This window comes from Filicampus tigris, chromosome 18 (genome assembly GCF_054856515.1).
Source record: "Filicampus tigris isolate MCC_2025a chromosome 18, RoL_Ftig_1.0, whole genome shotgun sequence".
Lineage (NCBI taxonomy): Eukaryota > Metazoa > Chordata > Actinopteri > Syngnathiformes > Syngnathidae > Filicampus > Filicampus tigris.
Genome location: NC_141234.1, coordinates 9,507,517 through 9,530,619, shown reverse-complemented (window position 1 = coordinate 9,530,619; position 23,103 = coordinate 9,507,517). Strand labels below are relative to the sequence as shown.

General features: G+C 42.0%; 5 protein-coding genes across 7 annotated transcripts; 1 reads left to right on the top strand and 4 right to left on the bottom strand.

Annotated features, from left to right (window-relative positions):
• Positions 1-103: 103 nt before the first annotated feature.
• On the bottom strand, positions 104-4,996 carry LOC147132401 (XK-related protein 8-like). Of its 2 annotated transcripts, XR_015082248.1 has the most exons (4): positions 4,584-4,996; positions 3,085-3,275; positions 970-2,584; positions 104-869 (listed from the first exon to the last, which is right to left on the bottom strand). XR_015082248.1 is itself a non-coding variant. In XM_086015524.1 (3 exons), the coding sequence occupies exons 1-3, from the start codon at positions 4,877-4,879 to the stop codon at positions 1,815-1,817; spliced, it is 1,257 nt and encodes a 418-aa protein (XP_085871650.1). In that variant the 5' UTR covers positions 4,880-4,996; the 3' UTR covers positions 104-1,814. The 2 variants fall into 2 exon arrangements, 1 of the variants encoding a protein (XP_085871650.1); XM_086015524.1 differs by having other exon boundaries at positions 104-2,584.
• Positions 4,997-5,187: 191 nt separating this feature from the next.
• xkr8.3 (XK related 8, tandem duplicate 3) lies at positions 5,188-9,724 on the bottom strand. Its single transcript, XM_086015525.1, has 3 exons — positions 8,810-9,724; positions 7,717-7,904; positions 5,188-7,151 (listed from the first exon to the last, which is right to left on the bottom strand). Exons 1-3 carry the CDS (start codon positions 9,133-9,135, stop codon positions 6,451-6,453), a joined length of 1,215 nt encoding a protein of 404 aa, XP_085871651.1. The 5' UTR covers positions 9,136-9,724; the 3' UTR covers positions 5,188-6,450.
• A 195-nt stretch (positions 9,725-9,919) lies between these two features.
• Positions 9,920-14,046, top strand: srsf4 (serine and arginine rich splicing factor 4). The gene is made up of 6 exons (XM_086015526.1): positions 9,920-10,148; positions 10,556-10,722; positions 12,359-12,468; positions 12,547-12,761; positions 12,887-12,964; positions 13,182-14,046. Exons 1-6 carry the CDS (start codon positions 10,042-10,044, stop codon positions 13,654-13,656), a joined length of 1,152 nt encoding a protein of 383 aa, XP_085871652.1. The 5' UTR covers positions 9,920-10,041; the 3' UTR covers positions 13,657-14,046.
• A 513-nt stretch (positions 14,047-14,559) lies between these two features.
• msto1 (misato mitochondrial distribution and morphology regulator 1) lies at positions 14,560-19,109 on the bottom strand. Of its 2 annotated transcripts, none has more exons than XM_086015517.1 (14): positions 18,927-19,109; positions 18,433-18,562; positions 18,279-18,348; positions 18,111-18,186; positions 17,948-18,005; positions 17,727-17,877; positions 17,493-17,607; positions 17,008-17,142; positions 16,782-16,934; positions 16,453-16,584; positions 16,044-16,225; positions 15,846-15,950; positions 15,623-15,735; positions 14,560-15,545 (listed from the first exon to the last, which is right to left on the bottom strand). In XM_086015517.1, the coding sequence occupies exons 1-14, from the start codon at positions 19,008-19,010 to the stop codon at positions 15,283-15,285; spliced, it is 1,767 nt and encodes a 588-aa protein (XP_085871643.1). In that variant the 5' UTR covers positions 19,011-19,109; the 3' UTR covers positions 14,560-15,282. The 2 variants fall into 2 exon arrangements, with proteins under 2 accessions (XP_085871643.1, XP_085871644.1); XM_086015518.1 differs by having other exon boundaries at positions 17,954-18,005.
• Positions 19,110-19,627: 518 nt separating this feature from the next.
• apoea (apolipoprotein Ea) lies at positions 19,628-21,278 on the bottom strand. Its single transcript, XM_086014725.1, has 5 exons — positions 21,270-21,278; positions 21,118-21,180; positions 20,902-21,043; positions 20,428-20,715; positions 19,628-19,934 (listed from the first exon to the last, which is right to left on the bottom strand). Exons 2-5 carry the CDS (start codon positions 21,158-21,160, stop codon positions 19,628-19,630), a joined length of 780 nt encoding a protein of 259 aa, XP_085870851.1. The 5' UTR covers positions 21,161-21,180; positions 21,270-21,278.
• Positions 21,279-23,103: the final 1,825 nt, after the last annotated feature.

Here is a 23,103-nt window from a genome sequence, read left to right as displayed (position 1 = left end):
ATTTCACAGAGTGGCACCAGCATCCTGGTATTTGTTCACAATACAAAAATAAATACAAGTCATTTAATTACATTCATAAATAATGCAATTGCATTAAACATACTTTCAGTATTTCAATAGTTGTTTTACTATATTAGTGCATGTTATACGCATACACATGGTGGTTATTATATTGATATATTGTTCATATGGCAACACTATCTTATTGTAATAATTCTCTTAGAGAGTTAAGTCCTCTTAGGGTTTGGCACAATGAGTGAATGGGAAACTGACTGCAGTCTTTCATTGTTGTCATTGTTTATACGATTATTCATTGATTTCAAAACATAGTGTTTATCCAACTACTAAAACTACTCAAAACTATCATCATTGCCTCATTGATTCAGCCTGTTGAACACTATTATTTTTGTCAAGGACAAAATGACCTTGTAAATATGTGAAATTCAAGCCTCTTGCATTTTCATTCTGCAACATCCACACCTTTGATGCCTTGTAACTTTGCACCCATTGAAGCATTACCATTATCTCCTTATCATATTTATCTTACGTTACTTTCACAAGTCTTGGGACTTACTGTGCTAACCTGGGACGTTGGGAATTGTATTTCATGAAGACGTGAGTCGGTACAACAACAAAAAATGTACAGTAAGTAATTGGATCTCTGCATGCTTGAGTTTTGAAGAAAAGAAAACTCATTGAATCTTGGAAAACTCAACTTTAAAAATACAATAAATTAGTAAGAAAGTAAAATAAGTATACACTGTACTGTAAAATACTGTAATAGCAATTGAAAAAACAATTACCGTCCGTTCCTGCGCGTTTTTGGCCTCTGGGGGGCAGTGTGGTGCCTTGCATAGATGGAGTACTCACTTAAAATGACAACAGAAGAAAGTTGCGATTAATCTATTAATTAAAACTCGCTTTTAACATATTGGGAAGAAATTGTACCTTTGAATAGTATTATCTTACCTGTGAAATGTGTTTCCACACCGTTAGTGTGTGAATATTCGTTATTTGACGGACTATCAATCCCGTAGTCGATGCTAATGCCGTTAGCATTTGAATAGAATCCTCCGTTGACTTCATTAGAGCAGGTGATTAAACGAAGCATGTTTTGAATTTGAATATAGAACGTGAGTAATTCTTGTTGTTTGTTTAGGTTTGCTGTAAACTCAAACTGGGGTGTCATTAAACATCTTAAAGAACGCTTAGGGACGGCAGAATGACATAAACAACACACTTACCACGCAAGCAACAATCAGGTGCATTCAGTGTACTTTCACAACGTCGGGAATTTGTAAATGCCCTTTGTCGATTTGCAAATTAATCGTTTTGGTTTTTTTCGTTTATAACGATTTGAAAATCGAGACAGGACAAAGTTGAGATAATGATTAAATTTCGATTAATCGTCCAGCCTTAGTTCACACCGTTAACTACAGCCACAATGACTATATTGTTAAATAAATGTCTCTTGGCAGTGCCAATCAAAATTTAGCACTAACTTTGCGAAGGCAGATTTATTGGACGTCATTAATGTGCACGTGACGAATACATTCAGCTGCTGTAGTTTCACTTCTGTTTCATACTGTCTGCTTATCCTACAGTGCCTTAAAAAGGTGTGGACTCTGCACAATCTTTTGATTATGTAGGAGAATAACAATGACACGTAACAGCTTGTTCAACCAATGAACAAGTAACAAAATAGGTAATAACAGATCGTAAACGTCAAGTGCTCCTCGTTGAGATTGGAGAACTGCTCCCTCGTGACATACAGTACGTGTGTAGGTCATCCATGTGTATGTCAAATGCTTGTGTCATGAGTAGAAATTCTCCGCCAGCTTCCTCATTCTTTTATTGGAAAGTCTGGTATGAGATTGTGACACGGCGCCGTCCGTTACATCTTCAACCGAGTAACTTCGATCGCTAATTTGGGGAACACTGTCCTGCACCGTCACACTACTGGCTGAGAACATGACTGCCATCTCTGAAACACTTGTGGAGTCTCCTCTCAACTCCTTTTTGGTGAGGTTCGGATGAAAGCGCTTGTAATAGATTAGTTTGAATATCAGGCCAAAGATGTAAACTGCAACTACAATGATGGCAATGATGCAGGAATACAAGAGGGGGATTTTAAAAGAAGGGGGTTGTGTGTGCATCCTCCAGCACCACAAGCCAGACACAAGGGAAATATCAAGCAGGATGAAGCTGTGATACAACGTCGTCTTGTATCTAGTCCTCTCTTCCACCACGTTGAACCAGTTAAAATACCAAATGAGACCCACAGTGGCCTGGTAGAGCCACTCCCCACATGGGCTGTCCATGAACACGGTCTTGGAGCGCCAGGCGCAGAAGAAGAGGAGCATCCAGGAGCAAATGAAGTGGGTGAAGACGAAGCAGGGCAGGACGGAGGCGAAGAGGGCGACGGCGACCAGCCGGGAGGAGATGAGAAGAAGGTTCCAGAGGAAGTAGATGAGCGACGACCAGATGCCTTGCTCTTGTTTGTCGGGCAGGAAGGAGCGGAGGGAGCGGTGGTACGTGGTCACGCTGAAGGCGATAGCCGAAGCCGAGCCCAAGGCCTTCAAGACTGAGGACGACATTAGACAGGCTACGTCGCTACGTGCTACATATTTGGGGTTGACTATTTACGAATTTCTGAAAGGCCCTACGTTGCCAGAAGACGGCGACAAAGTATGGTGTTAAATTCATGCCACAATTACGTAAGCGTAATGTCAAATCCCGCATGCAAAAATGTGTTTCGAGTGTACAAAAGTGTCCACGCGCATTCACAATGGTTTTTACGCTTGCGTCTTCTCTCCGCCATGCGTACAATTTCCTGATTCACGCTTGCAATACTGGTGTGATAATTGTGCGACCATTTTTTACCAATCAGGAGTCAGACAGGAGGACTAATTCTCATTGGCTGTTTACTATCCAATCACATTTTACAGCAGTACGTACAACATCCGGAAAGCAGGAACTATGTTGAAATGAGATTAGGAGCTTCATTTAGTCCGGCCAAAGCTTGAATAGCACAAGCTCGCCCTTGTTCTAAAGTGATGATACCGTTCCATTCATATGTAGTACCTGTCAGAGGATCCATTTGGCGCCGCTGCAGCATGATGGTGAGCATGAGGACCAGTTGTGGCGCACTCTCTGATAAAGCCTCAAAGAACCTCAGCATGCTGAGGTCGTGAGTCAGGAACACCGCAGAGTCGACTGGGTTTTGGGTCTTTGTAATGCAACTGCACGACGTGATCTCCACAACACCGGCATGCCTGAGAAAGAACAGTGTGGAGACTCAAATCTCATGTAAGATTTTGGAAACTTGTGCAAGGGAACGCCGAAAGGACTGCAAGTTAAAGTGTTTGTTAACAACTCTAATTTAAGTAAATAATTTTTTTAAAAACTATCTTTCATAGTTCATAGTTGATTTGTCTTTATTTTAACATAAGCCTAATGTATTTATGTATCATAATTAAATCCGATTGGTAATTGTAATACAGGTTCATTTATTGCTTGTTAAAAAAATATGTAGGAAAAGGACCGTAAAAAGATAGCATTAACATAACATTAAGTCATAATGGCAATACTGTGGCGGGGGTGGGGGGTTAATCGCAACCGCGTTATTTTTCGAAATTGTTTAGCCCTGCCATTATGTCAAAGGTGAGATTCCAAAAATATACTAGGAGTAGTGCCTACACTGTATAACTTTTATTAATTCCGAGACTACGTTCGCAACTCAAAACATCTTTCCTAATTTGAAAGGAAATGCTATTCCACCCCTGCACCCAAGAAAAAAAATGTGGGGTTTTTTTCACAAGTAAAATACATTTTAATAATCATCAAATAAGAATTATAATAATAATAATAATAATAATAAAGTATAACGTATAATAATTTAATATATAATATTTTACTTTAGTAAGACTTTTTGCTTCATTTCAATGGGCATTAATCGATTCTCCAAATAAATTATGGATTAATTTGATAATCAATGATTGTCAAATAATGGATTCATCAGTGCACTTTCTTTTCATTTTCAAAATTGCTATTTTTCTTCACATTTTACAGAAGTTTCAGTCCGACTGCAGTGGTAAACTATTTGACAGTTTAACAATCTGACTCGGCATCCACTGCAATCACGACCTGTCACGTTTGCCCATGTCATGGCCGTGGCCTGAAACGTGATTGCCGTGGCTGCCAGAAACCTCACATAAACATATGTTTTTGCAATGCGGGAGGGCAGGGAAAACATTCAAATTCCATAAGCAAGGCCTGAGTCGAGATTCAAAACCCGAACTGCAGAACTATGAGGCAGAATGCAAACTATGAGGTCACTCTGCTGCTGGACAATAAGAGGCCAACAAGAAAAAAATCTAGTGTATTACATAACTGCAACATGCCCAAACCCCTTTCCAGAAAGTGTTGACTTGATGGACGCAATTCCTGTAAATTAATGTCAAGTTTTACATTCTTGTAAGCAGGAACATTTCCATGAGTGCAAATCGAGGTCACATGTCAAAGTTAAACAATTTGTCTAAATACAAATACACGTGTTTGAAGAAGACGTTCTACCTACGAACCGAAAGAAGACTCCCAGCTGTAAAAAGTGCACGGCCTTCAGCTGCCTCGGACTGAGACAGCTTTCAACCTTTGTCATCCGCACCAAGTCATCGTAAGTATACCACAGCCAGCTGTAGGCTTGAGCAAGCAGCGACGAGCCCAAGAGGACGAATATCAGTATGCCGAGATAGACATATTCCTCTTCCTGGTAGAGAGACACCGCGGTGTATATGTCCAGCCCAATGTCCAACAAGAGAAATGCCAGGCCCACGTAAGTGAGGAAACAATCCAACTTGGAGAACTTGAACACACTCATGGTTCCACTTGGACTGCTACATGCTGGTTGAGCTCTTCCCACGGCGCTCTGTCAAACTTTGAGTTAAACAGAAAGAGTTAGGCACTCCTCCTTCATAAAAACCCTGCCCTCAGGGACTACTCTTAAAGGCATATGGTCAAAAAGAAAACAGTCTAGAAACACATACCAGAGGTGGGCATTTTACAAAACAAAAAAAAAAATGGAACGTCCGTTATTCGTCATCCGTCTGCAGAGCGGGTACCCACACACACACCGCAAATGGCAAAGCTGGTGTGTACAGGTAAACAAAAAAGGAATCAGAGGCTGGCTGAAATCTTGAAACGTTTATTTAAAAATATTCAGAGAAAATATGACTTGTGAAAAATAGCTTAACAATATTTAAACGTCACAATTATAGAAATTTTAATTTGAGGATTCATGAAAATTATGGCAGAGTCACAACCAGGGTACTGAGGCACACTCGAAAATTATCCGAATTATTTATTAATTACTTTTTTATCATCAATCTGTGTCATTGATGTATTGTGATGGTCAAAATAACAAAACCACTACATAGAAGAAGGTACAATAAACCAGTGTACTGTATCCACCTGTCATTCTTACAGTACAAGAGAATGAGTCATGGCATCCTGCAATATTTTCTATGTCAACCTCCATGCAAGTAATCAATTTATGTTCCAATAAACACACCGGGATTTCACACCGAGCCAGTTTGTAAATAAACTGATACATTATCATCATCATTATTTCAGTATTCATATTTTTGTGACATATTTGTTAGGTAATCTGCCATGTGAAAAATAAAACAGCCGCTGTGGCTCAATGAGGGTTGGTTACCACTACAATTTGGAATCCAATAAACCAGTGACGGTTTATAGTGATTTTTGTTTCATTTTTAAAATGTATATAAACTCAACAACGGCTCACAAAGACCACTTCCAGTAAACGTTACTCAGAAGGAAGCTGCCCCACCTCTCACTTCCTTCCAAGTGAAACAATGTGGTTGAAGATGACAAAATACAGGTGAAACTCTTGTGGCTGGAAAACATTAGTGATATAAATTCACTCTCTATGTATTATACGTAGTAGCAGCAATTCTGCACCGTTGTGAGAGGTTATTATCAATCATGAGCGTGTTAGAAAAATAATCTTAGAAAATGTCCCTCCGGTAAGTCGCTTCATTTAACGGATATGGTTTGACTTGGTAAACAGTCAATTTGACTGCAACGTGTATGAGTATCGTTGGGCCACTGGAATTCATTTAAAATGCGCCATATTGCTAATTTCATATGGCTATAATCACTAAGATAAGACTGGTCGGATATTTCGTGACGTGCACCAGCACTACTGACAAAACTGCATCCATCAGCCTTTCACAAAGACAACATGGCTCAGTTTTGAATGACACTGTATGCGAGGTATTCATTCACAATAATGTTCCATTTGTACTTTGCAGTGGGTAGAACCACATTGCATCACTATTATCTTTGTAAATGCAGGATTTTGGATACTGGTGTTGGACATCGCTGGATTGTACAGGTGTACCTAATGTTTCTTTCTCTCCAGCGTTTCTACTGAGTGGAGTAAAAGAGCGCCGCATTGTGTGCCATCCTTTTGTTGAGCAGCTGGGAGGATAGGGCACCGTCCTGGATGGGAAATTCTCTGAAGGCCACTTCTGCGTCAGGCAAGTCGTCGGGCACTCCTGGTTCCCGAAGCGGGGGCCTCCACAGTTTGGGGTGGAAGCAACAGTAGTAGATGCATTTAAAGAGCAGTCCCAGCAGGTAGGTTAGAGGTAGAGTGATGAGCAGCGCCATTGCGTATGGTTGCGAGGTCACGGGGTCTCGGTAGCACCACCAAGTGGCCAGCAGGATTCCTCCGTCGGTAGTGATGAAGGTATGATAGATGATACTTCTGCTTCGAGTCCGACCCTCGGCGACGTTAAACCAGCTGAAGTACCAAATGAGCCCCACGGTGGCCCGGTAGAGCCATTCCCCACCGACGCTGTCCATAAAGTCGGTCCTCTGTCGCCAAGCCCATATGACAAAGCTTGACCAAACCATCAGGAAGTGGGCGGCAATGTAGGCGGGCAGGACAGAGGCGAAGAGGGCGAGGGCAGCGACGCGAGGGGAGATGAGCAGCAGGTTCCACAAGAAGTAGACCAAGGAGGAGCCCCAGCCCTGCTTGGCCTTGTCTGGTAGGAAGGAGCGCAGGCAGCGGTGGTAGTCCACCACCATCCAGGCTATGGACGTGGTTGATGCCACAATGCTGACGACTGCAAACACATATTCATCATCATTTGTGATTTTGTGTGATCAATTTTTTCTTCCTCAGTATTTTTTAACTAACACAAGCAATAAATTAATCTGGGGATGATCGATACCGCTTTTTTTAAAGACGGATCCATGTGTGAATATTCATTCGAGTATTCTAGTATTGATGATACATCAAATTTTAATTAATACACTGACAAATAAACACACATGATGACTCACCAATGTATCAAATGGCCAACTACTGGCAAGAAAGACTTGGTCAGATTTTTTTTTTCTTTGGCTTCAAGTATCAGTGGCAGTTATCGGCATCCTTCATGAATACACAATACCTTGAAATAAGGCTGGTATCGGCCCGATACCACCCAAAGCAATTGAATTTAATTATCCTTTACTTAGACAAAAGTAGTGCTTCACAGCAATCTATCTTGCGGAATCTTGGTTCCACAGAACTATGAAGTGCGTTGAAATGTTTCATTTGGACAAAAGTAGTGTATTTCCATTGCCTTGGAAGTGGAATGACCTGTTGTACCAATACTTCTGCTAATTTGAAAGAGGGGAACTCACACTGGACGGTCCTGGCTTTGTTGGTGCGCAGCACCACATAGATCATGAGCGTGAGCTGCGGCGCGCTCTCGCAGAAAGTCTCGATGAGCCGCAGCATGCTGAGGTCATGGGTCAGGTAGACGGCGTACTCGGAGCCTTCCTCTCTACGCCACCATACCCGGAAGCCTTGTCTGATGGCCGAGATGTGCCTACAGTACATGAGGCGAATGCGTGACAGAAGACTTGTTGAATGACGCACAGTGAATCGCGCAGCAGAAAATAGCTATGGAATGTGACAGGATGCTGCACCGGTATATTATTTGTCGCCGCCACACCTGAACTTGACGTTTATGGTCATGGCACTTGTCAAATGTAATCATACGCTTGCATGCCGGGGCCATGGTGATGGTCTAGACAGTTTTTGTTTACATGTCAGAAAGCACCCCAAAAATGTCCGACTGTAAAAATGTTATTGTGGAGTGTCAAAGCATGTTGGTATTACAACAATGTGATGCTGCATGTAACCTGTCGCAGGGCAAAAGTGTGACTGCTTAAAATGAGTGACAGTACTGTACTTTGACAATGTTTAACGAAGCAATGAGATAAAAAATATGCCTAAAGCCTAAAATGCTCCTGGCTTTCAAAAACATAAAAACAAACAAAACATATAAACGTAAGGTGTATTTTTTTTCAGTTAACATTAGCTAATGTAGCATTGGTTTGTCACTTGGTTAACAGCGTTAGCAAAGCTATGGGAACACCTTTTAACAGAATAAAAGTGAAGCTAACTCTTGAGCAAAAACATGCAACATTTATAATGATTTTTTTCTTCTTTTCGGTACAAACACTATGTAAGTTAATAAAACGCGGAAAGTATTTTGTGTTCAGTAAATTCTTTTGTTTTTCTTTGTCCCAAGTTTTTATTGAATATATAGCCTTAGCTATTTACTAACATTTTCGGGGGAAAAAAAGAAAGCTCCTACCCCGCAAAAAAATAACAATAATAAACTATTTAAGTACTGTGTGTGTGTATACATTTACCACCTGAGTTGTGCAATATTGAAGCAAGCAATGACTTTTTTTAAAACAACAATACTTGCACACACGTGTTTACCTGCATAGGAAACCCAGCTGCAGCACATGCAACAGGCAGGTAAGCTTGACTCTGTCCACAAAGAGCACCGCTTCGGCTCCGATATCATTTCGGAAGCCGGGCAGTTGCCGATCATACTTCAACCAGAACCAGCTAAACATTTGGACGACGGAGGACGACAGGATCATGAGGGCGACCAGTGCCCCGAACCACAAAAAGTCACCATGACAGTAAAACTCGACGGCGACCCACAAATCGGAGCCCCAGTCCACCAAGAAAGTACACACACCGATGACTGAGAAGACGAAATCAATCCAGGAATATTTTGAAAAAGCCCCGCGTTCCATAACAACTTTGCCCAAATTAGCCGGCTAGCTACGCTCCTTAGCTAATATTCGGCTGGCGACGCGTACCGTTATTTGTCTCCAAATGAGACCTCACTTTGCTTTCAACCCATGGAGCACATTTCATTGAGTCTTACATGTGTACATTTAGAATGGGCTCATTCCACCACCATTCCACAGGCAGCATTTTTATTTAAAAGTATGTTACGCTAAAGTTCTAAACAACTAGCCAACAGATTATTTGCAGAAACAATCCCCTGGGTGTTAATGTTAGCCCCACCCACCCGCTGGCATTACGTCACGCAATAACTCGCAACATCCGGCATCGAAAGGGTGTTGTTACTTTTAACAATTTGAAGTCATTCTTGACTTTTGGTTAAAAAAAACGTTTTGTTTGAGGTTTTCAAATTTAGGCTCTAAGTAACAGCAAAAAATAAGTTTTATTTCTAAAAAATGAACATTAATAATAGTTAAATAAAAGTTAGAACCAAGTAAATGTTTGTAAACAGTTCTAAAGTATTAAATGCAAATGCTTTGCAGTGGTCCGCCACATACTTGCAGGTCTGTACTCAAGTACTCATTGATGAAGTATAGGGATTTTAATTCAACACAAAACAAAACAAGAAAAGAGCACTAAAAGTAGAAGTATGGTTCAACTCACGTACCTAAGTCAAAAACAAAAACATTCAAGTACAGACTTAAACAGTTCCGTTCCTATTCGATAGGCGGCGATAGTAAAACCCAAAGTCTTTTTCACAACCAGTGGTCAGCGCCGAAGAATAAAATAAATCCCGCCCCCCCCCGTCGTCGCGGCCCATTGTGCAGATAAAGCTGCATTTCTTTTCCCGCATTCTTGTTTTCCTTTCGACTCGTCTCAGTGTCGAATTGTGAGCTTCACAATTCGACAAAATGTCAAGAGTGTACATCGGAAGGCTGAGCTATCGGGCCAGGGAAAAGGATGTCGAGAGGTTCTTTAAGAGCTACGGGAAGATACTGGAAGTCGATCTAAAAAACGGGTAACGTTTCGGCCCTTTTCCCGACTACACTGCTAGCAAGCTAATGTCGATTAGCTTGCTGGTAAAGGCCCGTTTGTCGGTGCAGGCCCTACCGATGGTCTGGTATAAGATATTAAATCAGCCATCGCGTCATTGTCGAGTGCGCTTTATTTTGCATATTTTTAACGTACTCCACTTCCTCTGCTAGTTTAAAATTGGTTAATTTGCTACGGGAGCTAGCTAACGCCAGACGTGGCAATGTCACGACGTGAGCGTGCGCGAATGTGCAATTTAACCGTGTAATAATTCGAATTGATACCTTTCCAGTCTGTTATTTGCAATCTACTAGTCTTTCAGGATCTATTATTAATCAGAATAAATGTACAATATTGTGTTGGATCGTCGTAATGAAACAAACTCCTTTGCAGGTATGGCTTCGTTGAATTTGATGACCCGCGCGACGCCGACGATGCAGTTTACGACCTTAACGGGAAGGAACTGTGCGGGGAGCGTGTGATTGTGGAGCACACCAAAGGACCACGTCGTGATGGAGGCTACAGTGGCGGCGGCGGCGGTGGAGGAGGGGGCGGAAGGAGTAAGTTCATCAACGAAACGTTGTCTTTTTCTTCAATATAAGTACACATTTTAATTCACTCGTGATTTACTTTGGTGCTAAACTGTTGTTTTTGGTGGCTTGTGTGCATTCACTTTACATTATATTGGTTGTGCAACCATTTTAACAATTTCCCCCACCCGGTTCACTTTGTTTCAGTCCGGTTTGTAACGTACTCACCTGGAATATGTTTAACCTTTTGTTAATAACGATTCGAGTTTTTTTAATCACTCACTCATCCCCTTCTGCATAATTACTGCATGACAACACTTTATCGAAAATCCACAGGTTTGGAATGTAAGATGGTGGAAAACCACTTAAAACAGAGGACATGCATCTAGCATGTACACAACCAGATGAACCCGTGTTGCATAGACAACTGTATTCAATTGTGTTCTACGCAGCTCCAGATTTCACACTGAGTAAATAAAGACGAGATAATTTAAATTTATATTGCAGTAATCTGACACTTTTGTTTGTTGATGATTCGTGATATTTTTAAGGTAAATGTTGTGCTTTGGCTTAATAAATGTAGGGACATAGTGGTTGACAGTATCTGGATTGGAAAGAAAACGTTTTAGTTTCAGCAGATGCTTATAAATGCAAATTGACATCCTCCCCAACTTGTTCTGTTTTTGTTTGGTTTTCAATGACCCTCTTACAAACAGGCGTGCCACAGTTTTTGCAATCAGAAATTTCTGAACAGTTTTTGCTGTTGTCTTGCAAATTAACAAATTGCATGAAATTTAAACCCCTTTGGACAAATCACAGACGAGAGATTTCCTGTTAAATTTGAGTGCACCCGAGCCACCAACAAGTAGTAAAATGAAACCATGTAGCAATTTACAAAAAGTAGTTGCAAAAAATATATATATATTTGCATTTGATAATTATTATTATTATTACTATATTGAATTAATATTGTTCAATATGTTGTGAATGCTGTTTTTCTATTTTTTAACATTTTAATAAAGTTGATTGTCAATTTTAAAGGTAAAGATTTAACAAAGAACCTCAATGTTTCAATTGAAAGAGTCCTTTGCTGACTGCCCGCCCTATTGCTGGCCATGGTGTCCCCCCTTTCCAAGAGTGTGGTTTGACCATTCTGGGCCCCAGGGCAGACCAAAAAAGGGAGCCATTGTGAATGAAGACCGCTATTGCCATTAGGCCCAGCCCAGGCCGGGTGGTGAGGATGCCATGGGGGTTAGGAACAGATGTGGGTTCAGACTAAAAAAAAGAACATTTACTCTTAACAGTCAGTTGTTTTTTTAGGCTAGCTTAGAACCTTTTGTTCACCGAAACTATTTCCTTCTTCAGTTGTATGTAATTTTAAATGATATAGAATGCATCCTATTCTTTCTTATAGTTAATGAATTGCTTTATTTAAAGTCTAGACAGAAGTAGCTTAACTTGTCAATTTTGATAATTGTACATAGATTTCTTTTTTGTTGTTTATTCAGTCATTTATGAACTTAAAATTTACCAGTGTTTTATTTATTTATTTTACTTTCAGTGTGGCTTTAATTATTTATAGAGTAGTGTGGAGTTCAGAATAATAAGCACATCTCTGTTGCTGCCTGGTCCTCATTTTGTTGCTCTATCCTTGTTACCTTGAAAGGTGGTTACGGAGGACGCTGGGGCAGAGACCGTTATGGTCCACCTATTAGGACCGACTATCGGCTCATTGTTGAGAATCTGTCCAGCCGATGCAGCTGGCAGGACTTAAAGGTATGGGTTTTTTTTTTTTTAAAGTAATGTACACATTTATTGTTGCCGCCATCTAAAACGTACCTTTCTCTTCGTAAGGATTACATGAGGCAAGCAGGAGAGGTGACTTATGCCGACACGCACAAGGGGCGAAAGAATGAAGGTGTGATCGAGTTCAGGCTGTACGCTGACATGAAGCGGGCTTTGGAGAAGCTGGATGGCACCGAGGTCAACGGCAGAAAGATTCGTCTCATCGAAGACCGGCCCGGAGCCAAACGCCGCCGCTCGTATTCCCGTAGCCGAAGCCGCTCCAGGTACTTGGCACAACACGAGAAGTGGTTCCTGTTCGCAATGAATTATAGCCTTAAATATTGTCTGGGGCTCCTATCATTGTTTTTTTTGTGTGTTTGTATTGTACTAACACCTGTGGCTAATTCAGGTCCCGCTCCAGGAGTCGCAGGTCCCGCAAGAGCCGAAGCCGCAGCGAAAGCAGCAGCCGGAGCCGCTCCCGCTCCAGGTGAGACATCAACCAGGATTGCACTGTTCCTTCACACCATTGTTGTTGCTAAACATAACGGAAGCTAGCCTAAAGTGGTACAGAAGATCAGTTATTTGGTGCCCTTCGCAAGTGTACTAGATACCGCATTGGTTGAAGGTGGAATAGCATTGAAATCAATACGCAGACATTTTATATTCCTAATTCAGCATTTAATCATGTGCCCATTTGCCCGCAGGCCTGCGTCCCGCTCTCGTAGTCACTCGAACAGCAAGAAGAGTAAAGGAAAGGGCAAGAAGGAAGACGAGCGCAGCAACGGAGACCAGAAGGACAAAGACCTGAGCAGGAGCCGCAGCCCCAAAAGCAAGAAGAACAAGAAGGAGGGAAAGAAGGGCAAGAAGGACGAGTCCAGGTCCCGGTCCCGATCCCGATCCAGGTCTCGCTCCCGTTCCGTCTCCAGGAAATCTGCATCAAAGGGCCGTGACCCTCCCAAGAGTGAGGATGAAGCGGGCGAACAGGAGCGGGGTTCCCGCTCCTGCTCCCCCGCCGACTCAAAATCCAGAGCCAGGTCTAAATCCAAGTCCAAGTCTAAATCCAAGTCCCGCTCCCCTACCCCTGTCAAAGAGCGCTCCCGCTCCGCTTCCCGTTCGGTCTCTCGCTCCAAATCCCGCTCCAAATCCCGTTCCCAGTCCCGCTCTCGTTCCCGCTCATAGTTAGTTTTTTTTTTTTTTGGACTGTTTGTCGCCACCTCCTAGTGTGTCCCCCCTCGCCCCTTTTACATTTTGTAACCTCCACACGGGTACTTCCCATTTTTGATAAGTAGCTGTACAACCCAAATGCTTGCTCTTGATGTCTTATGCACATCTCCATTTCATTTGCTTTAACATTTTTCTCCTTTACCGTAGACCCAAAAAATGGAGGCTATTTGTTTAAATTGCAGACTGTGATACTCAAGTTTTATAAGTTAAGTTGGTGGTATGCGTTTTTGCCTTTTTTGTCCTCAGAGATGCTAAATACGTACTGCTGTGCTTGATTGGAATACATGTTTCACCTTTTTTGAAAGCTCTTTAACATTTTATTTCAAATAAAAAAAAAAAGCCTCATGATTGTGTTTTGATTTATGGTCTCTTTAGATCTTAAGCAAAGTTTCCTTATGTAGAAAATGACTACTGCTTTAAAATAAAACCCCAGAGCTAGTCATGTTTAATATGAGGTTGGGTGACTTGAACTACAGCTTGTCAGTAATCACACAAATACATTTTCATTTCAATAATCTTTGAAAGGAACAAGTCCGTACATTCAAATTTTTTTTTTTTTTGTTGCGGCAACCAGGAGTATTACATATTTACTGGTCTACCAAACCTTTGAAACTTTTCCAGTATCATGACTGAAAATTATAAAACATTAAGTATTAAGTCATGCTAAAACTGGCACGATTGCGAGTCACATGATCTTAGCCCTGCTCTGTACACTATTGAATGGCGCCATGATGCTCCCAATGATTTTAAGTACCGTATTGGCCCTGATTATAAGACGACTCCCTCTTTTTTCAAGACTCAAGTTTGAAAAAAGTTTTTTTGAACAAATTAATTTTTAGAAAATAATTACAGTACATCTGAAACAAATGATTATAATATATTTGAGAGAAAGGGCATGTTATTTTGCCTCATTCAAATCTTAATACCTGAACATTTAAATATGTAAACTAAAGTGCAATCACATTCGTAAATGAATGGCTTCTGGTTTTTGAAATGTAAATAAACCAATCTATTGTGATCAAACAACAAAATTGCAATGACTGCAAAGTGAAGTCTAACTGTAACTGTAGTCTTGAAACAAATCTGAAGAAGGAAAAACATTGCAATAAAATAATACAAACTGGCTGAGATCTATCATGACAGAACATTACTCCTCAAATAATTATCTGCCTCGCTGTGCTCAGTGTCGCTGTCCTTAATCCCATCCTCTGGCTCCTCCCATAGCACGTCATCCTCACGTGACGGGGCTTGCTTTGGCCTGCAGAGTCAAGTTCAGCATTCGCTTCAATGATATCTGGCGCCATCAAGCGTCGTGAATGGGTATAATCTTTAGACCTCGAATGTAAAACGACCCCCACTTTTTCAGTCTTATTTCAATGCAAAAAACACCGTCTTATATTCGGGCCAATAGGGTATGTTCATTATGCCATGGAGCAAAAAAGATGACTGTTTCAGAAGTATACCAATACAACTGACTAGTTGGCTTGTTAATGAACTGTTTTAATCCCCACATTAGCGTCTCTGTACCTCAGAGGGAGTGTAAGCATGATGTAATCAAAAACACGTCCGTCCAACCCAACGTCAGTCGTCGTCCTCCTCAGAAGACGACCGCGTCGCTCCACCGCTATCGTCCCGGTATTTTCGAGCCAGTAAGCGCAACTGCTCCAGGGCCTCGCTGTAGTCTGCCATTTCGAGTCCCTGCGAAAGAAAACTGGGGGCCACGCGGCGGATGTCAAAAGCGCTGACGCTGCGATGCAACTCCGAGAGCCACGGGTCCAGCGCGGGCCCCGACTGGAGGGATGTGATGACTGGCACAGAGGAGATGACTGGTGGGGCGGCCAGGGCTATAAAGGGCAGATCATTTAGCAGAGAAAAGTACTCCATACATTTTAAAGCAGAAGATGATGGGATTTAAACTCACAATTGGTCGGGAGCAAGTGGCCGTGCTGTAGACCTTGATTGTTGTAAGATTGACTGAATATCTGAGGGAAAGGTGAGGTCACTTTACTGGGACTGGATACCAGCTGCAGAGCCCTAAAAGGAGGAAAGTCACCAAATTTATACCAAAAGTAGGGTTGAACGATTCATAGATTTTCACTATTTAATTTTTGTTTTGTAAAATGGATGTATGTTGTGGGCCTTACAGAGGTGTTGTAGGATAGAAAGATGTGATATAAGACGCCAGGACGTCTTCCCCGCTGTGGAGGTTGTGCAGAGGAGATGGCGGCTCCTTCCCGGGAGCAACAGAACTGATCAGAAAGGGAAAAAAAAAATCATATTTAAAGAGTGTCTCCATAAACGTTGCGCTAGATCCACCTATACTAAAAGCAACAAAAATGTACCTGGTGAGTCTTTGGCCTTCCAAGCCTTTGAGTGTCACCCACTGGCCGTAGCATCGCCTGTCGGGTGCTTCGGCGCATGTCGACAATGGTTTCCATGGCAACGAGTCACAGGCGCTCAGGGCATCGGGCAGAGAGCTGCCGTGCATTATTGGAAACGGGACGGCACCGTAAGCTGCCACCACCTACGATATATAAATATCATGCCTAAGTTACAAACACTATGTAGGGTTGGAGATCATTTTTTTAAATGGAAAGTTGACTTTTCAACGTCTTGTAGAAGGTCCAAATAATCTATGTATCCACCTGTTGCCATTTTCCGAATCTAAAATACACTATGCGCCTTGGCTAAATGAAAGTTGGGTAACTCTGCCTTACACTGCCAAAATTAAGTCACAATAATAACAATCACCTTTCTCCCTGACGTAGACAGTGAGTCCGCCAGCTGCCACATGGGGACGCAGTTGCTCCTCCGCCTGTACGGCACAGTGAGCGCATCCAGAGCGAGAGACAGGACGGAGCTGGAGTGGTACCAAAGTGACGGCTGCATACAATACATAAACGTAAATGTAATGGGAGTATTGAACGAGGTTATTCAACAAATGTAATTCACTTTTAATGGCAAGGGCTGGTAGGTTGAAGTTCGGAGGCGCGCCAAAAGTGTAGTGTCTTTTTTTTTTTTTTTGGTATTCTGAAATTTCACCCAGAAGCCAAATACCCCTGACAAGTAGTAAAACATACGTCATAGTTCAGGTAAGGGAAGCTTATGGGAGAAGACGGTCGCAGGCCCAGTCCTCCTCGCAGCGTCAACGGACAGAAGAAGGAGCTGTGAGTGGCCATGTGGACCATCCCTAACGCAGAATTCAGCAGATGGTAGAGGTCCTTCATTGGAGTCTGCTTGAACAGAAGCCATTTGTCAGCGCCTGCGTTAAAACGATTTGCACGGAGAACGTTGAGTCGAACTCACCGAATTCGGGTGACTGACGGGGGCCGTGCCGTAGGTTAGGATGCCTCGACCACCGTACGCGTCCTGTAGCATTTCTGTGACCTTTGAGCCAAGACCTGCAAAGCCATCCGTCAGGTCGCACAGCACCTGGAAACCCTAAAGTGCAGATGTAGTCACAGGAACATCAAGCTGCTTGCAGCTGGCCTTACAAACATGACCTCCAACGTGTTTGTCTATAAGTTTCCTTCTCCTGAGACAACCGCACAGTGACTCATTGTCACCCTTTAAATGGTTCGAAGCTCAAAGACATACCTTGGTAGAGCATGTCCCCGTGATCCAAGGTTATTGTAGTTCACGAAAACAAACAAAATAAGTACAACTAATTGAAAAAACATTTTCGATAATGCAATTAAAAAACATCTCACTTTTATAAATCGAATGAATATTTATAAAATTGGTTAGGATGTTCAAATAAATGTGCGTATGTTACTTTAAGAGCAATTTACCTGGAAGTAGTCACACTCCTCAACAAAGAAATGAAGTTTGTCATCCAGATCCTCCAGCACTGCCCCCTGCAGCAGTGCTTCACCCTGGCCAAAAGCCTCCAGACGGTCAGCCTCTCTGGTCATAAAAAAAGAAAGAAAAAAAGAAAAGAAAAAAAAACGTTTACATTTGTACACATGAATGAAGGTGCACAACATCTCCTTTAGCATGTAAAAAAATCCTAATCTGTAACTCACCCATCATGGTTGTACTGGTGGATAACGGAGATGGTTCGAGGGTGCAAGTGGATGCGCAGAAAGTCAGACCAAACCTTGACGCTGCCCTCCAGCTTGTAATTCTTCTGGGCTCGAGCAAGACGACTGTTGACAGTATCCACACTTAGAGAACCTGCGAGGTGGGTCAACGGTTAAGGTAAAGAAGTTGCGCAATGAGTAAAATGTGATTAGGTTTTACATACGCTCACATTGAGATTGGGCGCCCAAAGAAAAGTCTGCCTCAGCCAGTATGTCCCCACACTGAGTGCAACAGAGCATGGTCAGAGTGCATGTTGAGGAAAAGTATACGTTTAGACTGACATCATAACCTAAGCAATGTTGTCATGTTTCACTACAAATACTCACATCCAACTTGTCCAGGTCTTCAAGAAAAGAGTTTTTTGCAGGGGGTCTTTCTTTATGTATCATCAGGCTTCCATCCCTGTTATTTGGAGAATACTTGAATGAAAATCTACTGGCTAGGAGCATGAAAAGTTCACTAAAAAACAAAAACAACTGTCACCCTTTATTTACCAGGAAAGCGCAGACGTTTCTCTGCCAGTGTCATACAGACTTCCCTCCTGCCGTAGAGTCTGCAGACTTCCTGTGTGACAAATACAGTACATTATGCACATTTCTCATGCATTAACTACAGAAGAAACAATAAGTTAACAATGCATTAAGTTACCTTTGAGGTCCATGGCAATGAGGCGCGGAGTGTAAGTGATGCTCCCACCAAGAGTTTGGCCTTCACGAAACATGACATCACTCTGGATCTCCCCAGGTGGCATCTCTGGGTCATATGAGAGCGATGCATCCTAGAAACACATCACCTATCTTATTATTAAAATTCCAAATTGACATTAAATATGAATAGTAAAGACTATCGATTAGTTACTGGATTATGTTACTACCACCAATAATTTAAACGGTGACTTGACTGTTTTTGGAACAAACCTCATACTTCTAAGCAAATTGAATTGAATAGACCAAGGCTTTATAACCAACATACTTTCCTCTCCACAATTCTGCGTTTTCCTTAGAGCTCAGGTTTCAATGGGCTGATATTTAAAGTCATGACGCTTGCCTTTACAAACTTTACGCTTTGTTTGGGAGGCTCTTGTCAACTCATGCAAAGCTAACATTAGAGCTAGTTAAGTTAGCCGGCACCGTGTTCCTCACCTGTAAATTCCACCAGTGAGTGCCGACAAAGTTGGAATAATGTCCCAGCTGAAGCGCGATGACCTCCCTACAAATGTTACTCATAATGACGGAAAGCGAATATTATGTTAACATAAGAAACGTTTTCATTTTAGAAATGAGCGACATGGTGGAAGTGACAACACAAAAGAGCGACATCCTACTAGCAGCTTGACCGATTTCTGATTGGCCGGTCAAAAATTCTGAGTAATATCATTGGATATTGAAATGACGTAATATGGTAGTTCGGTTTCACGGTGCCTTAGGCTCACGTGTGGACGGTGCTACTTCATAATATTTTTTTGTTTTTTTGCTATTTGTGATATTCCTAACTGTGTATTGTTTATTAAAAGTAAGTAAAATCTCGTTCGAATTATTTGTGGAAATTCCTTGCAACAGACAATATTTATAAAAAATTTTATGAATTTATTATAAAATTAAATAATACACACACGCAAATAACTTCATTAAAAATATTTCACAAGCAGAGTCTAGTCTAGAGTCTCATATCTTTTCAATAATGCTTTCCTCCAGGCATTACTGTTACTATTGATATAAGCTTTATTCCACCAAAATAAAATTCAAACTCCTTTTGTATGAGTGAGTTTCTTTATTAGTAAACCCCATCATCGTCATTTTACATCTGTAGAGTGGTACACAGACAGATAATTTAGACTAGTGGTTTACATGTTGTCACTGAACATGGAGACAATAGGCTCAAACCAACTACTAAGGTCCTCCATCTTTTCCTGCAGGGTGTTGTGCAGGTCCTGCAAGGTCTTTTCGGAGCATTTGGTGATGGCATATGCCGTGGTCTGCATCGTGTTCTTCATGCTCTCCATCCTGGACTCCAACAGGTCATTCAGGGTGGTGATCTTGGCCTGGGTGTTGTCTCGCACCTGAGCAAAATAGGGATCCAGATGCCTCCTCAAGTCCTCCATGTTTTCTGAGGTGCGGGACTGGAGTTTCTCCAAGTAGGTGGCAACTTGCCTGAGAGAAGGACAACACAGATTAGATAAAAGCCTCAGGAGCATATAGTATATTGTGCGTCATCTGGTTAGTTGCTTTTGTACCGACTGGTAATTAAACTCATGTTAAGATTATTGTGCTAATCTTTTTTTCTTATCTTTAAAGTTTACAACACAAACATGATACTCTTGCTCATATTACTAGTGATAAATAAAAGCAGTGTTACTAAAAGAGCCCTTATTTTTTGTTTCATTTTACCAGTGATTACTTGCTATCAGTGGGGATTCAAATAGGCTCAATAATGCGGCGGGAAAAAGAAATGCTTACTTTTAGCAGACACTGTCGGAAAAAAAGTTAATTGGAGGGATCTTGATCTCATTTTTTTTTCATCAGAAAAACCTGACATGGGGTGTGTAGACTATATTCACTGTACATACAATTTATCAAGAGTGTATTAGTACTGTATATTTACCTCTCCGGATGAACAATATTTGATAATATTGTTGACACTAACCTTCTGATCTCCATGACGTCCTTGTTGAGGCGCTTCTTCATCTTGCGGGTGTAGGTGGTGACCCTGAGTCTGACGTCCTCGGAGTTCTGCTCCACCACGCTCTGCAGCTCCTGGCGGTACTGCTCCATCTGCTCCCTGGCCTCGCTCATGCGCTCGCGAAAACGCTCCAGCGTCTCCTGCAGGTCTTTGCCCAGACGTTCGGCGGCTTCCCGGGTGTACGGAGCCAGCTTGTCCTCCAGGTCTGCTCTGTACGCGCCCAGCTCAGCCATGCTGTCTTGCATCAGGGTTCTGAGGGGAGTGAGGCACGGCTCGGACTCAGCGATTTTTTTCCTCCCTCAATATTGCGATTTAATAATTATTATTTGAATGTATTTTTTTTTGGCAATAAATTAACTTGTATTACAATAAACAATGTGATATACATATAGTGTATAGCTTTACCACGTATCACGGTGCTAATATAAACAAACTCACTCCAGTTCTCTGCTGATCTGGGAGCTCTTGATGTCCCTCACTATCTCATCAGCCTTCGTGTTCAGCGCTGTGAAATAGCTTTGAAAGTATTCCTCCCAGGTCATCACCGGGTCATCCTGGAAGAAACTCTTGCCCTGGCAGCCTGGTGGTTAAAACCCAACGAAAGGATTTGAGTCAGTATCTCTTATGTTGAATTGACCAAACAGAAGAACTCACCCGAGATGACTGCTAGGGTGACAATGACCACAAAGACCCTCATGGTGTGACCAGACCAGACAGCTGAAATGACACATACGGTAACTGTAATTGTCTTCTTAAGAGTCAGATATGTAAAGTAATGTATAAAATGATGCGGAAGAAAAGCTTACCAAGCACTTGCAGGTGACCGACGAGGCCGACTGAGCTCGTCGCTCTGTATTTATACAGATTAGCCAGCGGTGATGTGATCCAGTAAACGTCACAAGGGTGACGGCCTAGCGTTCGAAGTTCCCATCATGAAGTGTGTTGTCAACTTTTATTGCTGTGCGTGTTATTTTGGCGCCACGTTGCACTCTGACGTACTCCATGTAGTCACGGGTCAAGATTTGGAACCTGAAACATCTGATCTGAGATCGTGACTGTTTGTTGTCAGGATGTATACAATAAAAGAATGATACAAATGGCGGACGCATGGGAACGTTTACGCAACATTACTAAGATGGGAAGTGTTTGAGTAAGCAAATTTAAAACGCACGCACATTTTACTAATAATGTGCTATTTGAAAAACAACAATAAGGATATTGTTAAATTAATACCGGAATACTTGAGTTCTTCACTGGATCACATTAGACTGTATCTGATGTTTCAATTGGTCACTGTATATTGTCATTGCACATGCATAAGTACAGAGCACATTTTTCACTTTTTGTCATGTCACTCTATCACAGAAGTGTAAGTTGTCGCCTCCATATCTAATTTCTTTTGCATATTTTTGTTTTCACTATATCGTGGGATTTTGTGGCGATCGTTTTTCCACAGAGAAGAAAGACAAACTGTCCAAAGTTTTGGATCATTTCTCACTTAAAGAGGAAGTCAACCTAAAAAGATTCTTTGCAATAATATGTTCTGTTCACCTTCACTAGAGTAAACATGGCATTGTGATTAATATTGGGTGTGTGAGATATGAGTTGAACAGCAAAATCCACCCGTTTTTTGCCATGTCAGGGGGCGGCCATTTTGTCACTTTCTCTCGACTGAAAATCACATCACAGTTGCTCAGGGCTCAGGTAACAACCAATCACGGCTCACCTGTTTAATGACACTGAGCCACGACTGGTCGTCCGCTGAACCCTGAGCAACTGTGATGTCATTTTCAGTCGACAGCAAGCAGCAAAATGGCCGTCCCCGGAGATGTACAAAAACGCAGTATTAATCAGAATGCCGTGTTTAGACTAGTGGGCCTGCTGGAAACGTATTCTTGTGACGTTTTGTGATATTTGTGGATTGACTTCTCCTTTAAAAGAAGATACAGTGCAACATATCACTGATTTACGCAACTGCATATAAATGGTAAAATAAAAATTGTCAGCTAATTTAATATAGCCTAGCACTAGATGGAATGAACACTTTCAATTGATTTATTGAAAAAACAGAAAGTAAACAAACATGTAATAAGCGCAGAGAAACCTGAACGCGCAAACTGACTAATGGTAAACAGCCAAATCTACACTCAAATTTGCCAGGTACAAATCACTCAATACGGGCGGCACGGTGGTCGACTGGTTAGCTAGTCCGCCTCACAGTTCAGAGATCGTGGGTTCGATCCCTGTGTGGAGTTTGCATGTTCTCCCCGTGCCTGCGCGGGTTTCCTCCGGGTACATGCATGGTAAGTTGATTGGACTCTCTAAATTGCCCCTAGGTGTGATTGTGAGCGCGGATGTTTGTCTCTGTGTGCCCTGCCATTGGTTGGCAACCAATTCAGGGTGTCCCCCGCCTACTGCACCAAGACAGCTGGGATAGGCTCCAGCACGCCCCGCGACCCTTGTGAGGATAAGCGTTATGGATAATGAATGAATGAATGAAATCACTCAATACGCCAGGCCACGCACACACATTCAAACAGTTATGACAGTGGAAAAATGTGAGGATGGTGACCCTAAGTGGAAAAAAATATATCGGCCTACATACACCTCACATGCTTATTTTGTAATGGTGGGATGTAA

Coding starts and splice junctions, on each gene's coding strand:
- LOC147132401 (XM_086015524.1), bottom strand. CDS start 4,879: ATGAGTGTGTTCAAGTTCTCCAAGTTGGATTGTTTCCTCACTTACGTG. Junction 3,276..4,583: donor CAGCTGGGAGTCTTCTTTCG/GTTCGTAGGTAG, acceptor GTTCTTTCTCAG/GCATGCCGGTGTTGTGGAGA. Junction 2,585..3,084: donor CCAAATGGATCCTCTGACAG/GTACTACATATG, acceptor TGTCGTCCTCAG/TCTTGAAGGCCTTGGGCTCG.
- srsf4 (XM_086015526.1), top strand. CDS start 10,042: ATGTCAAGAGTGTACATCGGAAGGCTGAGCTATCGGGCCAGGGAAAAG. Junction 10,149..10,555: donor GAAGTCGATCTAAAAAACGG/GTAACGTTTCGG, acceptor ACTCCTTTGCAG/GTATGGCTTCGTTGAATTTG. Junction 12,469..12,546: donor GCAGCTGGCAGGACTTAAAG/GTATGGGTTTTT, acceptor TCTCTTCGTAAG/GATTACATGAGGCAAGCAGG.
- apoea (XM_086014725.1), bottom strand. CDS start 21,160: ATGAGGGTCTTTGTGGTCATTGTCACCCTAGCAGTCATCTCGG. Junction 20,716..20,901: donor CAGATCAGCAGAGAACTGGA/GTGAGTTTGTTT, acceptor CACTCCCCTCAG/AACCCTGATGCAAGACAGCA. Junction 19,935..20,427: donor GACGTCATGGAGATCAGAAG/GTTAGTGTCAAC, acceptor TCCTTCTCTCAG/GCAAGTTGCCACCTACTTGG.
- xkr8.3 (XM_086015525.1), bottom strand. CDS start 9,135: ATGGAACGCGGGGCTTTTTCAAAATATTCCTGGATTGATTTCGTCTTC. Junction 7,905..8,809: donor CAGCTGGGTTTCCTATGCAG/GTAAACACGTGT, acceptor CATGTACTGTAG/GCACATCTCGGCCATCAGAC. Junction 7,152..7,716: donor CAAAGCCAGGACCGTCCAGT/GTGAGTTCCCCT, acceptor ATGTGTTTGCAG/TCGTCAGCATTGTGGCATCA.
- msto1 (XM_086015517.1), bottom strand. CDS start 19,010: ATGAGTAACATTTGTAGGGAGGTCATCGCGCTTCAGCTGGGACATTAT. Junction 18,349..18,432: donor CATTGCCATGGACCTCAAAG/GTAACTTAATGC, acceptor TTTGTCACACAG/GAAGTCTGCAGACTCTACGG. Junction 17,878..17,947: donor CGCCCAATCTCAATGTGAGC/GTATGTAAAACC, acceptor CCCACCTCGCAG/GTTCTCTAAGTGTGGATACT.